The 15469-nt window shown below is 44.7% G+C and overlaps 1 protein-coding gene across 5 annotated transcripts in view; it reads right to left on the bottom strand.

Moving 5' to 3' along the window:
* Nucleotides 1–588: 588 nt before the first annotated feature.
* LOC105466129 (myopalladin) overlaps nt 589–15469 on the bottom strand; it is a 140269-nt gene continuing 125388 nt past the window's right edge. For all 5 annotated transcript variants that reach the window (XM_011715115.3, XM_011715113.3, XM_011715112.3 and 2 more), the window contains 4 exons: nt 13149–13356; nt 10377–10542; nt 5702–5835; nt 589–2320 (listed from right to left, as the gene is read on the bottom strand). In XM_011715115.3, the coding sequence (XP_011713417.2) occupies nt 2151–2320; nt 5702–5835; nt 10377–10542; nt 13149–13356 (678 nt within the window). In that variant the 3' untranslated portion in view covers nt 589–2150. The remainder of the gene's footprint in view (nt 2321–5701; nt 5836–10376; nt 10543–13148; nt 13357–15469) is intronic.

Genomic DNA, 15469 nt, shown 5'->3' with positions numbered 1-15469 from the left:
GCGTGCCTGTAATCCCAGCTACTTGGGAGGCTGAGGCAGGAGAATCGCTGGAACCTGGGAGGCGGAGGTTGCAGTAAGCCAAGATCGTGGCATTGCACTGAAGCCTGGGTGACAGCAAGACTCCATTAAAAAAAGAAAGAAAGAAAGAAAGAAAAAAGTACTCTTTGCTTATAAGAGATCTCATAATAGAAGTCAATATGGAAACAATATTTTACTGGATTCCATATGAAATGCATTCTATTCCATTACGGGTGCCTATATTGCATTACTGTTACTGAATACATTAAAAAACAGAATCTAATAATCCTGCTGAATAATTGAAATAGTTATTGCTTGGGGATGTAACCTATGGCATTTTGTTTTATTAAGAAATAAAGATTGAAAAGACTTTTAAAGTTATGAAAAAATAGAATGAAGAGCACTAGAAACTTCCACTTTGCTTCAAGAGACAGCATTCTGCATGCCTCAAATATTACCTTCTCTAGTAGGTTGTGAGCTCTCTGAGGGCAGGGACTGTGACTTATTCATATCTTTATATCTGCCTCAGTATCTAGCACAGCATCTCATACAGAGTAGACATACAAATGATTTCTCGAGTGAATGAATTTATTTTTATGCTGGAAATCCTTGCCTTGAAGTGAAGAAAGTTTCAAGCCTTTCTAAGCAGTTACTATCTGTTTACACAAATACAATGCCAGCTGGGGGTGCTTGGCACAGACAGCATCAGAGATTCGAGCACAGGGAATTGGTAACAGACACCTGCAATTCATTTCCCTGGACAGCCTAGAGCAAACTGTGCTATCATGAGCGTTCCCAGGGCAGTGTTTGGACTGGTGTGTGGGTGGTATATTCCTGCAGAATATAAGATTAGGCTATCTTATAATAGACATAATAATAGAAGATTCATTCATCCAGCAAATATTTATTGAATGTCTACTTTGTGCTAGGTACTCTTCTAGGCACTAGGGATATCACAGTGAACTTAAGTCTAAAAATTCCTTAAGAGGCAGGGTTTGAATTGGTGATTAGAATAAAGATGCATATTCCCCTTTCCCCCAACTTTTCCATTTAGCAGAATATTTTCTACATAGAAAACGCAATTTGACTAATGATCTCAAAGCATTTCAAAGCGATTAAAGACCTCTCCTTCCAAAACCACTGCTCTGCTGGGGCAAGTGACAAAAACAACACTCTCCCATCATTTCCTCTCCTTGTTTGTATCTCTTCCTTCCTCCTGCACTTTCAGACTTTTGGGGAGAGGGGTAGGAGCGTGTGAGGTGTATTTTGTGGGTCAATGATGACTCTTGCACATTTTGTAAGTGGCAGTTGAAGATAGTAGTTTTTAAAGTGACCCCGCAGAGGATTTCTTTCTGATTGGCTTATTAACAATCCTTTAGTTCTAGTGTCTAGGGATATGCAAAGTCAGAAAAAACCAGTCACCACCCAAAAGAAAATGGTGCAGACAAGCTGGTAAGGCCATGTTTTGGCCACAAAATAAGTGCACTGTGCAATATCAACTGTTTCAGTGAGTTTTTGGACTTTCAAGCACATTTTGACACCTTATTATGTGGCTCAGTACACCCAGGATATGCAAATCAAAAGTGTCTGTCTGCATACGTGAGTTGTATGGCATGACCTCCTAATGCTAAGTGGAAGCTGATTTAGTGAATTCACCAAAACTACTGCTATACATGTAATCGATGAAAGGCGATGGTGACCTCCCCACCTTTCTCCTTGGCATTGTTTGGTGAGTTAGTTATATCCTAAGGTCACTACTGCCTAACTCCTCTCAGCCCAGGCATATTGCTCCTAATTGCTCCTAGTACAACCTAAACATCCCTAACACAACAGGGGGCAGGGGAACATGCTAGTTTTTTCCCAAAGCAGTGGATGGCAACTGTGTGACATCTTTGGTTCATCTGTATTATCTTCTCACATCTCTGTTGGAATCTTTAGAAGGCACGGCCCTACCTTTCTCCCCCAGCTGAGACTGCAAGAATCCCTAGCTGACTTGTTCAAAGCACTCCTTGCCACAGGTCCAGCAGCGTGGGAACTTACTCAACTTTGGTTGTTTGGAAACCACCAAGTCTGGCTTGTTCTCATTCCCCCTCCACAGTCCGCTCTGTTACACAGCAGGCACCCAGACATTCTTAAAGTTCATCACTCTCCACCACACTCCGAGAAGAGCATGAATACACAATCGTGCTTTCCATGGAGGAAAAGGCAGAAAATATGTCAAGTCCTTTACTGGTGAGAGATCCGTAGCGACTGCCGCTGGGCCGGACAGACATGGGCGGTGGGATCTGATGGTGCCACTGAGCTGGAAAATGGACCAAATAATGTGTTATGATCAAAGGAATGCAGTCCAGCAGGTACACTGCAGAGGCGCATTCGGTCCTCACCCTGATGCTCCCTGCAGATTCTTGGTAAAGCATGTAACTATATCTGGGTCTGAATTGCCTCATCTGTAGAAGAGAACAATAAAGCCTTCCCTGCCAGGAATAAGGAAACTGTGCTGGCAATGTCTTAAGCCCCTAATTCCAAAATCTGTGATTCTAATTCAGTAAGATACTAGAATCCTACAAGTGAGAGATTAGAATTCCTCTAAGATGGGGCCGGGCACAGTGGCTCATGCCTGTAATCCCAGCACTTTGGGAGGCTGAGGCGGGCACATCACTTGAGCTCAGGAGTTCAAGACCAGGCTGGCCAACATGGTGAAACCCAGTTTCTACTAAATACAAAAATGAGCTGGACATGGTGGTGTACACCTCTAATCCCAGCTACTCAGGAAGCTGAGGCATGAGAATCACTTGAACCCAGGAGGTGGCAGTTGCAGTGAGCCAAGATCACGCCAAGGCATGCCACTTCACCTAAGTGACAGAGCGAGACTCCATCTCAAAAAAAAAAAAAAGAATTCTATAAGATGGAAGAGTGAGTGACTAGGGCGATTTCTCAAGCTTATCCCCTTCCACCAGCCTACCATGAAGGCCTGTTAGGGGCAGTGTACAGAGGGTTGTAGGCGCTCAAAGAGGGTACCTCAAAAGATAGAGATAAGAAAGCTGCAGAAATGAAAGCCAAACAGTGGGTTTGACCTGAGCAGTGCCTACCTCACACCCTAATCACCCTCATCAGCCATTACTTAACTACCCATCTCCCCAATCAGGTTCTATTGTTACAGCAAGAAGACTGAAAAGTAATTTAGGTACAATCAACCATGGTTCAGGGACAAAAGACAATTTATTAGAGTTTCTATGTTCACCAAGTGCTGCTGTTTTTAGCAGACACGACTTTAAGGTTTGAACATGGCCTGAGTGAGATACCCATCCAAACTTCATAGTCTCTGCCGTGGTTCCTGATTCAGAAATTACCAGGCAATCTTCTGATTAGGTTTCTGGGTACTTTGATGTGGAGAAGCGTGTTCCCTAGGTGGGGAACTCTCATGCTGTGGGTCCTGGAAAGCTGTGCCCCTTTCTAGCATTCCGATTTAGAAATTGGTCCTTTGTTGATTTCATCATCTTGATTCAGTTTTTCAGTCTACATACCTCTGAGTGAATTCGGAAAAATAAAAATCTGGGGGACCAAACTTAGAGCAGTTTCACTAAAGAACAGACACTCAGTAAGGCCTGCTCTTGCACAGTCTCTCCTCCCAGCCCCTCCATCTCTTAGCCCTTCCCTGCTCTCTCTGACATCGTAACTGGACTACTGCAGTTCCTAGGATTAGGAAGTGAGACAGGAGAGAGGGGAGCCCTACGTGTCCCCATTCCTCAGAAAGGCAGGAAGTGTGATGGCGGGGAAGGGAACTGATTCCAGCCTGAGTCCTCCACGCCTTCTCCATCCTAGGTCCCAGCTGAGGAAACAGCACTGCCTATCGTTGGTGCTATGGAAGCAGGACAGGAACGAAAGGGAGAGGAGAGCCAGGACAAAGTGACCTGGAAACTCAGCCACTGGAGGGCAGGATTGGCGCAAGAGTCATCTGTTTCAGGGCTTATTGGTAGGGAGTTTCTCAGTTGGAGACCTACTGCCTTCTGACTTGGTGAAGACTGGGAAATGGCTAAGGACTTAGCCTTGATTAAGGAACCTATCACTATTGGCCTCTTTCTCCCCCGATTTTTCCAGGGAAAAGCACATTAGTGTCTGCTTCCTTCACAGTTTAATTTCTTCTCAAGTCCTAGGATAAGGGAAAATAACCAGAAAATTACATATTTTCTCCAAAAACTAGACCTAGGGAAAATGGCAGACCTAGGAAAATAGACATAGGGAAAAAAGCCCCTCCCGCATGGTACTAAACAAACGGAATACCTGCTGTGTACCCATAAATAACAGAGACGTCTGTCAGGCAACAGACAGAGCTACTCTTATTTATTATGTTGGTTAATCAGGTTAAGCCAGTTTTGAATGTGAGACTTTCTAATCAATTATGTTCTTTAAAAAAAGGATTAAAAAAAAAAAAGAAACACTCTTTTGGGTTAAGAAATATGTCTCCAAAAATACCAGTTAATGTCAAAAAGTGTAGGATTGACTACACAAATACATAAATAAAAATTAATTTCTTGGATCCTTTTGAAAATTGGAAATGTGGTTCAAAGAAACAATGCAAAGGCCTAGATTTGCTTCCTAGCTCTAGTCACTAACCTCTCTGAGCCTTCCACTAAATATATAACACAGCCAATTCAAGTGTGGGGGAGCTTCCCAGAAGACGTGCTCCAGCTCAGTCTAAAAGGTTGAGTGGAAACTCACAGGGAGGGTGGGGCGGGCTGTTCCAGGTGGTGGGACAGCTTGTACAATGTTGTTACTCTCATGTGATCTTCAGCCTTAGATGAAGGTAACTACAATTATAATAATCTCATGGGTCTGGGAGATTTAAGGGTATCACTTTGGATCCCGCCTTTGGAAGAGAGAGGGGATCCTATGTGTCATTCTACAAGTGTCACTTGATATTATCATTATTAGGACAGCTCTCTATTATTAGAGACATCTGATTGGGGGATTGGAGCAATACACATTTGTTAAATGAATAAATGAAAGGAGTGTCAAAAATTCTGCCGGGGGATCACAGGTAGTGGGAAGTTCCAGTGGGTAGCCCGCAGCAGCAAGGAGATGGCAAGAAAACACTGGATGTTCAGAAGCACAAGCACTTGGAAACTCTGGACTAGCTGTAATTCCTGATATTAGAGGCCCTCTTTTGGAAGAAGGTTAAGCTCATAGTAAAATGTAAAAGTAATGCCCTGAGGTAACCAGGATGAGATGAATTTTAAAATCTATCTCTTAAGCACTAAAATATAGTATAGCCTACCCAATTCATTTATGGAAGCATACTCCATCTATCTTTATTTTATTTATTTATTTAGAAGCAGAGTCTTGCTCTGTTACCCAGGCTGGAGTGCAGTGGTACAATCTCGGGTCACTGCAACCTCTGCCTCCTTGGTTCAAGCGATTCTCCTGCCTCAGCTACCTGAGTAGCTGGGATTACAGGCATGTGCCACCATGCCTGGCTAATTTTTGTATTTTTAGTGGAGGTGGGGTTTCACCATGTTGACCAGGCTGGTCTTGAACTCCTGACCTCGGGTGATCTGCCTGCCTTGGCCTCCCGAAGTGCTGAGATTACAGGCGTGAGCCACCTTGCCCGGCCCACTTATCTTTAAAGAAAGATTTGTAAGCTATCAGTTGCATACAGATGTTCAACTGACAGCATTACACTTACCGTATATATCCAGCCTGGCAGTGCACGACACGATGCCGGCTTCGTTCTTGGCTGACAACGTGTACCATCCAGCATCTGATTTCTTGGCTGGCTGAATGAGAAGGCAGGCATACCCTGTCGTGTCCTGGTGCATACTGGAGAAAAAGAGAATATACCTATATTTTATTTGGGAGCGGAAGTGCCTTTGTCAAATTTAGGGTTCCAGGAAGAAGGGGGAATTCAGCTTAAGGCAAACATCAAGACAAATTTGAAGGTGGAAGACGTCACAGAAGAGCAGCAGTGAGCTTAATCATACTAGGAGGAGGGGGCAGCTGGGGCTGAGACCTGCTCTTGCCCTCCCCACTGCTGCAAGTCCACTGAAGTTGCACTCCCCACCAGCAGAACCCCCACTTTTCACAACCAAAGTACAGAAAAATCTCTTTTCCAAACAAGGTTGGACATTGCATCAATTACTTTGTTAGGACGCTCTGGGAAAGCAGGACAAAACAGAGCCAGGGGGTGGATGGACTGGCAGCGTAGACAGCATTTCCTAATGTAACCAGCCGGGCTCACGCAGCATCCAGCTTCATGAGGTTTAGGAGGAAACCAGCCTGCTGTTTCCTTCTGTTTTTCTCCACATCAATAGTTTTTCACCTTGATTGCATGTTGGAATCCCAGGCCACATGCTAGGTAATCCTATCAGAATCAAAGGCTGGGATCCAAGCATTAGGATTTTTGGAAACACCCCAGAGATTCCAATAGGCAGCCATGGATCAAAAAACATCGGGCCACATGTTCCCTACACCCCTTGTTGGCCTGGCCCTCTTATCACTCATAGTTCCAAGCTCTCCTATGGGGCTGCCACAGCTCATTTGCACAGTAGGGGAAATAGCAACAGCTTCCTGAGCTCAAAGGATGAATAAGTGTTTGCCTTTCATTGAAAGTTATTATGTCTAAGAATTTATAAAGTAATAAGAATAAACAAGAACAAATCAATTAATAACAAGTACAACAAGAATAAAGTAATGAAATATCCACCACGATTTCACTAGATTAACACATTGGCTACCTTCACCTTCTGATTAGTTAATTAATTAATCCATTCATTCTTCGATATATTTCTTTAGTAAACACTTACTGGATACTGTGTTGGGGAAAATGCTGGGTGCTGTTGCCTTCGGTGGTGAGGGTGTAAAGATGAACAGGACAAAAATTTCTTCTCTTTTTTTTGAGACAGAGTCTTGTTCTGTTGCCCAGGCTGGAATGCAGTGGTATAATCTTGGCTCACTGCACCCTCCACCTCCCGGGTTCAAGAGACTCTTATGCCTCAACTTTCCAAGTAGCTGGGATTACAGATGCCCACCACCATGCCTGCCTAATTTTTTGTTGTTTTTAGTAGAAATGGAGTTTCACCGTGTTAGCCAGGCTGGTCTCGAACTCCTGACCTCAGGTGGTCCACCCGCCTTGGCCTCCCAAAGTGCTGGGATTATGGGTGTGAGCCACCACACCTAGCCAAAGAAATTCCTTCTCTAGAAGGATCCCTAAGTTTAATGGAAAATAAATAAATAAAAGATAAATAAGTAGAAATAAAGATAAATAGAATGCAAATGCTAGAGTAATGCTGTGGGAAAGATGCCTGGGGAAGACAGAGGGGAAAAGGTTATTCTGGGAAGCCGCAGTCATCAAGGAGGAAGCATGAAGATACTGGATGTTCAGAAGCACAAGCATATGTGAGGTTAGGCTCACAGAAAAATGTAACACTGTATAAAGACCTGAGATGACTAAAATGAGATTACTTTAACAATCTATTTCTCAAGCACTGAAATATAATGCAGCCAATTCAAGGGTGGGAAAACTTCCCAGAAGATGTGCTCCGGCTCAGTCTCAAAGGTCCAGTGGAAACTCACAGGGAGGGTGGGATGTGGCTGTTCCAGGTGGTGGAACAGCCTGCACAAAGGCAGGGGAGGGAGGGAGCCATGTTCCTTACAGCTGGGGTTGGAGGGCACACAGGGTACTGGCAAGTGGGGGGACTGGGAAGAAGGCAGGGGAGAGGGTCACGTGCACCATGGTAAAGGGATGGGACCCTTCCTCTCAGATTATGGGAAACTAATGATGTATTTTAAGCAGGAGCTGATATGATCCGTTTGTATTTTTTATTTATTTATTTTTTCTGAGATGGAGTCTCACTCTGTAACCCAGGCTGGAGTGTAGTGGTGTGATCTCAGCTCAGTGCAACCTCTGCCTCCCAGGTTCAAGTAATTCTCCTGCCTCAGCCTCCCAAGTAGCTGGGATTACAGGCACGTGTCACCATGCCTTGCTAATTTTTGTATTTTTAGCAGAGACAGGGTTTTGCCATGTTAGCCAGGCTGCTCTCCAACTCCTGACCTCAGGTGATCTACCTGCCTTGGCCTCCCAAAGTGCTGGGATTACAGGCGTAAGCCACTGCACCCTGTCAGTTTACATTCTTAAAAGATCATCTTCACAGTGGTGAGGAGGTGTATTGAATAGGGCTTGAGCCTGGCCGCAGAGAGACACATTAGGATGCTATTGCTGTAGTTTGATGAGGTGAGGCAATAGCAGCGGAAATTCATGCATTTGTTCATAATTCCTTCATCTTACATAATATGCTACTAGGTGAAAGGCATTGGGTGTTGTGATGAGTCAGGACATATGAAAACAAAGGAGACGCGGTCTCTTCCCTCAAGATGCTCACAGTCTAGTTGTGGGAGAGAGAATGAAAGCATCAATACTAACAATTGTGACTATGTGCAAGAGTTGCTGGTAGAAGAACATCAACTCAGTCCTGGACCAAGTAGGGGAGGAAGCAGGGGCGCTGCTCTTCCTTAGACAGATGATGTTTGAGGTGAGCGTTAAGGGATAACAGACATTAGAGAGGTGGGCTGCAGCGTGTGGGTAGGGGAGAAGGCGAAGAGAGTTCCCAAAGAAGGAACGTCCTGAGCAGAGGCATATAGGTGAGAGAAGTCAGGGACATGAAAACTGTAAATACTTACAGCACAGTTATAATCATGGTGATATACAGGCAGTTCCTGACTTAGGATGCTTGCATCCCGTATGCTCCTCAATTTATGATGGGGTTACATCCAGATAAGTCCATCGTAAGTTGAGGAGCAACTCTCTCTCTCTCTCTCTCTCTTTCTCTCTCTCTATGTGTGTGCATGTGTGCATGCGTGCGTTTATTTAGGACCATTGAGACGTTCCTAGGTGTGTGGTTTTCAGAAGCTAATCACTACGACTTTAAAGTATCAAAATATCCTATTCCTTTTTCTTTTGAGACTGAGTTTTGCTTATCCCCAGGTTGGAGTACAATGGCATGATCATGGCTCACTGCAGCCTTCAAATCCTGAGCTCAAGCAATCCTCCCTTCTCAGCCTCCTGAGTAGCTGGGGCTACAGGTGTGTGTCACCATGCCTAGCCAATTAATTGTTTTTTAGAGATGGGGTCTTGCTATGTTGCCCAGGCTGGTCTTGAACTCCTGGTCTCAAGCAATCCTCCTGCCTTGGCCTCCCAAAGTGTTGAGATTACAGGCATGAGCCACTGTGCCCAGCCAGAATGTTGTATGCTTACATTAAAATGACAGGCATCTTTTCACTAAAGGCAGGGGGAAGATGAATGGGCAGTGAATGGGCAGCAGTCTCTGAGTCTTAGGCTTTCCCCACCGCAGCATCTCAGTCACTCCTCCTCCCTCCCCTGCCACTGCCTTCCCCAGGAAGTGGTGACCAAACCGAGCTGGTCCTCAGAGTCCAGGGCTGAGCAATTGCCCAGCCCCAGCAGTCAGCCTCGACTAGGAATGAGCTTTCCAGACATTGATTTTGTTTTTGCCCAATAAAACCATATTTAAAATTGTAGACCCTCAGTTTACTTAGTGTATATAGTTTAATCTAGTTTAACATGTTGCATTGTTAGATTGGAGCGTTAACCCAAGACTGTTCTCTGTTCTTGCTTAAGTTTTACTGGAGAAAAATACACACTCCCACACCGCCAACACACACAATACACACACATATTTTAGATGACAAAATTCTTTAAACCCAACAGCTACAACATCCTCTGGGGCAATTTCAGTTTACTGTGGAGAAATAATTTTCAGTAGAAAGTTTTGTACGGTTACCTTTACTTACTTGTCCCCTTGTAGGATAAAACCAAAATGGCAAATAAATTGCCATTTCCCTAAGTTGGTTAGGGAAGATTTTTTTTTGAGACAGAGTCTCGCTGTGTCGCCCAGGCTGGAGTGCAGTGGCGCGATCTCGGCTCACTGCGAGCTCCGCCTCCCGGGTTCACGCCATTCTCCCGCCTCAGCCTCCCGAGTAGCTGGGACTACAGGCGCCCACCACCACACTTGGCTAATTTTTTGTATTTTTAGTAGAGACGGGGTTTCACTGTGTTAGCCAGGATGGTCTTGATCTGACCTCGTGATCCACCCACCTCCGCCTCCCAAAGTGCTGGGATTACAGGCGTGAGCCACCGCGCCCGGCCTGGTTAGGGAAGATTAAGCAAGGTACCCAGTTTAAGAAACTGGATCCTTAAGCTTACCTTAAAAACAATCATTTAGTGATGGATGGAAAAGGAGTGTAACTGCCTTGATGTTTTATTTTGTTTTAGTTTTTTTACTTCAAAGAGCTTTTCTGGGTCCTAATATAAATGAAGACATGGGACAAAAAATGTGCAAAGTCTGTACCTGATCCTCTCTCTGGTGAAAGGGATGGTCTCATTGTCTTTCTTCCAGTAGAACACAGGTGGGGGCATGCCTATTACGCGGCACTCCAGTCTCACAGGGTGGCCTTCGGGAACACCGCAGTTCTGTAGTTTCTCCAGGATCACTGGTGCTTTCTTCACCTCTTTGGCTGAGCAAGAGAAGGGTCATTCTTTTTCTCTTTGTTTTTTTTTTTTTTTTTTTTTTTTTTTTTTTTTTTTTTTGGAGACTTGCTCTGTCACCCAGGCTGGAGTGCAGTGGTGCAACCTCAGCTCACTGTAACCTCTGCCTGCATCCCTTCCCCACCAGGTTCGGGTGATTCTCCAACCTCAGCCTCCCGAGTAGCTGGGACTACAGGTGTGCACCATCAGGCCTGGCTATTTTTTGTCATTTTAAGAGAGATGGGGTTTCACCATGTTAGCCAGGCTGATCTCGATCTCCTGACCTCAGGTGATCCACCTGCTTTGGCCTCGCAAAGTGCTGGGATTACAGGCATGAGTCACTGCACCTGGTGGAGAAGGGTCATTCTTATTTGAATAGTAAGTACTTTGAGGTTCATGCCTCACACTCACCACAGTTCTGGAATTTAGCACAGCGGGCATGCACCCACCTTACCTCCTGGTCAGAACACTCCTCATGTCTCTTAGTGAGGATCACTGCCTTGATAAAAGCTTCATAAATGGTTTAAAAAACCAAAAGAAATGGGGCAACCATCTCTGCACATCCCACGAGAGGCAATACTCGAGGATCTGGGTCATACGCATGGGATGCAAATGCCAGGAATGGTGGAATTAAAGGAATTTCTTTTATACCTCAACAGTAGATTTTGAGAAACCATATATTCTATTTACTGAAACAGATTTTGGGGGGAGGAGTTTTATTTTGTAGAAGTCATAATAGTTTTTCCACAAAAATCTGACACCTACAGAATAATACTATCTCAAACACACACACAAGACTGTGCTTCCCAAGGGGGCTTTTAGAAATTTGGCCAGGACAAATTTAGGTAAAGGTCCCTCATGTCTTAGGGTTCCAAAGCCAATATTTTTTAGCAAAATAGTGGAATAAAGGTAAAAGCCTGAAATCAATGTATTCTTGCAGAATGAGTTTTTCCCATTTTATTGGTGAGAAGAAATTAAAAGTGAGGAAAGGAAAAAGATATACAGGGGAAACTGCCACTAGCCTAGAGTGAGGATTAGCATGCTGAAGGCACCCTGATTTTCTTCTTCTTTTTTCTTCTTCTTCTTCTTCTTCTTTTTTTTTTTTTTTGAGATGGAGTCTTGCTCTGTTACCCAGGCTGGAGTGCAGTGATACAGTCTTGGCTGACTGCAACCTCCCCTTCCTGGGTTCAAGTGATTTCTCCCACCTCAGCCTCCCTAGTAGCTGGGATTACAGGTGTGCGCCACCACACTCAGCTAATTTTTGTATTTGTAGTAGAGATGGGGTTTCGCCATGTTGACCAGGCTGGTCTTGAACTCCTAACCTCAGGTGATCCACCTGCCTTGGCCTCCCAAAATGCTGGGATTACAGGCGTGAGCCACCGTGCCCCACACCCTGATTTTCTTTTCTTTTTTTTTTTTTTTTTGAGACGGAGTCTCGCTCTGTCGCCCAGGCTGGAGTGCAGTGGCGCGATCTCGGCTCACTGCAAGCTCCGCCTCCCGGGTTCACGCCATTCTCCTGCCTCAGCCTCCTGAGTAGCTGGGACTACAGGCGCCCACCACCGCGCCCGGCTAATTTTTTGTATTTTTAGTAGAGACGGGGTTTCACCGTGGTCTCGATCTCCTGACCTTGTGATCCGCCCGCCTCGGCCTCCCAAAGTGCTGGGATTACAGGCTTGAGCCACCGCGCCCGGCCACCCTGATTTTCTTAAAAGGTCACACCGAGAGCAGGAGGAAGCCCAGCACCAGAATTCCTGCATTCTGAAATTTACTTCTGGTTGGACTACTGCTCTGCAAGGCTGGCACCTCCCAGATGACAGTGTCTTGTTATCCTTACGGATAGGCATTACAGTGTTTTGTTCACATCATCTAAGAATATAAAATTTCATTTGTTTAGATATTGATTCAATATTTCTTGGGCACCTTCCACGTTCCAGGCACTGAGATACGCAGAAGAGAGACAGAGGCACTGGAGATGCGCAAGACGAGCCACAGTCTCTGACCTCAGGAGCTCAGCATCTCTTCAGGGAGGCAAAGAATTAACAGTTATACAGAAGGCCCTACGTACTCTGTGAATCTCTCCTTTTCTGAGTGCTATAGAAACACTTTATGGTTGTTAGGCTGGGAAAGGGTAGTTGTGCCTGGTGTATTCACTGTACCTGGCGGTGACATTTCAGTTAGACCTTACAGAATGAGTAGGAGGTTGCCAGGCAGAAAAGGAGATTCTGGTAGAGGGATCATTGGTGCAAAGGCATGAAAACTTAGACGGGGGACAAAGAGGCTGGTATGTTACAGGAATGATGGACTGCAGGGCACATAACTGGAATTTAGTGACGGCTAATGGATGGATGGATTGATTGATGATTACAATGGCTCTCATTTATTTCATGGGTATTATGCACATGGTATCAGGTTATGATTTTAGATTACTGGCATGGTTTTGAAAGTGATGTGGGAAATACCGTCCCACCACAGTGAAGGGGAAATTGAGATTGGAGTTAGCCGGGCAAAGGATGAAGGAATTCTGGCAGAGGCTCTGCCTATTTGGGCAATGACTTTGGAGGAAGTTTTGTTTAGGGGTCCCAGCAGCAAACCTTACCTACTACAGAGAGCTCCAGGCTAAAAGAATTCTGCCCGGTTTTGTTGGTAGCGATGCACGTATAGGTCCCCGCGTCGCGCTGAGTAAGCGGGTCAATGAGCAGAGAGTGGACTCCGGTCTCCCTGACCAGCATCTTGTGGGAGGCATCTGGTAGCACAGGTTGGCCATTGAGTAGCCACGTCAGCTCCGGGGGCGGTAAACCACTCACCTAATAAACAACAGGACAGCTGAGGCAAATGACTGATGATAGGCACAGTTATTTGATGGCTGAATTCTTTATCCTTGCTTGGCACCAAACAGACAGGGAGAGAAAACATGGAGTGATGAGAAAGCTCTCTGTAGGGGCATCGAGAGAAAAGAAGGGTCTGAATAAACGGCTGCATGAATTTGAACTGTATGGTACTTTGATCACAGTTGAGGTCATGGTTAACCTATGTGATTATACTCTAGATTAGAATAAATAAGAATTAAAAAGCGAAATAGATAGATACAGTAGGCCTGCAGCATCAATTTCAGAGACGATATACTGTTTACATACCTAATAGCCAAGAGAAAAGCCAGATTTTTTTTTCTAAAACCAAAAACCAAAAACAAAAACACAGGATACATGTGCAGAACGTGCAGGTTTGTTACATAGGTATGCATGTGCCACGGTGGTTTGCTGCACCTATTGAACTGTCCTCTAAGTTCCCTCCCCTCACCCCTCCCACACCCCCAACAGGGCACGGTATGCCTCCTCCCTGTGTCCATGTGTTCTCAGTGTTCAACTCCCACTTTTGAGTGAGAACATGTGGTGTTTGGTTTGCTGTTCCTGTGTTAGTTTGCTGAGGATAATGAAAAGCCAGATAGTAAACCAGAGTTCTTGAACCTTGCTGTATATTACAATCATGTGGGAGGTGTTTAAAAATTCTGGTGCCCATTTACCATAAATCAGAATCTCTGGGGATGGGACCCAGGCATGGGAATCTTTCAGAGTTTAGGGAGGGGGATGTAACAATCAATCTGAATATTATTTAGGCAGCCACAAAGAGAAGAAGAACCATAGATAGCATAGATAGAAGTGGACCCTTTACGGATGCTTAACCTCAAGCTTTGACTAATTTGCATCTAAGTCTTCCATAGCATTCTGCACCTATGGGGCAGAAAGGGTGATGCAAGCTTCTCTTCATACTGAGAGATATCCACGCTGCTCAACTAAAGCCTGGTCAAAAAATGAGAATGTAGAATAGCTAAAGGTAAAGGAGGTTGATTAGTATGGGAAACCAGCTTTTGTTCTCATACACTACCTTGGGGCCATATTTTCACGTCTGTACATTTTCAAAGGCCACAAGTCCAACAATTCACTGCAAGGATGTGAAAATCACACCATATGCTCTATAGTTTTTATTACTTTCCAGGCACCAAATGAAAAGACTTGTATCTAAACCTTCCATGGCATTCTAGAATTCTTTTTTTTTTTTTTTTTTTTTGAGACAGAGTCTCACGCTGTTGCCCAGGCTGGAGTGCAGTGGCGCGATCTCGGCTCACTGCAAGCTCCGCCTCCCGGGTTCACGCCATTCTCCTGCCTCAGCCTCCTGAGTAGCTAGGACTACAGGCGCCCGCCACCGCGCCCGGCTAATTTTTTGTATTTTTAGTAGAGACGGGGTTTCACCGTGGTCTCGATCTCCTGACCTTGTGATCCGCCCGCCTCGGCCTCCCAAAGTGCTGGGATTACAGGCTTGAGCCACCGCGTCCGGCCTCTAGAATTCTTAAAAGGCTTAGATGCAAATGTCTGAATTATAGTAGTCCTCCTTTTATCTAAAGTTTCAGTTACCTGAAGTCAACCACAGTCTGACAATATTAAATGAAAAATTTCAGAAATAAAGTTTCTAAGTTTTCAGTTGTGTTTTGTTCTGCGTGGCATGATGAAATCTCATGCTGTCTTACTCCATCCTATCCAGGGTATGAATCACCCGTTTGTCCACCGTGTTCACACTGTCTATGCTACCTGCCCCTTAGATAGTAGCTGTCTTGGTTATCAAATTTAAAAAAATACTATATACAGGGCTCAGTATTACCTAAAGTTTCAGGCATTCACTGTGGGGCTTGAAACGCGTGCTCCTCAGATAAGGGACAACTACTGTGTATCACCTCTTTGGTTGTCTTCTAAAAATGCAATTAACTTGGTATAACACCAATGTAATTTTTATTAATATCTAAAGATTCAAAAATTTCATAAAATAATTTCGTCTGACATTAAATACTCCAAACAAGCTTTATGATTAAAAAAAAAAAAAAGTGATCTCTCTCCCTTCCCCATCTCATCTTTCCTGAAAAAAGAA

This window comes from Macaca nemestrina, chromosome 9 (assembly GCF_043159975.1).
Source record: "Macaca nemestrina isolate mMacNem1 chromosome 9, mMacNem.hap1, whole genome shotgun sequence".
NCBI lineage: Eukaryota > Metazoa > Chordata > Mammalia > Primates > Cercopithecidae > Macaca > Macaca nemestrina.
Note: the sequence above shows the minus strand (reverse complement) of the source record. Positions and strands in the feature narration are given on the sequence as shown.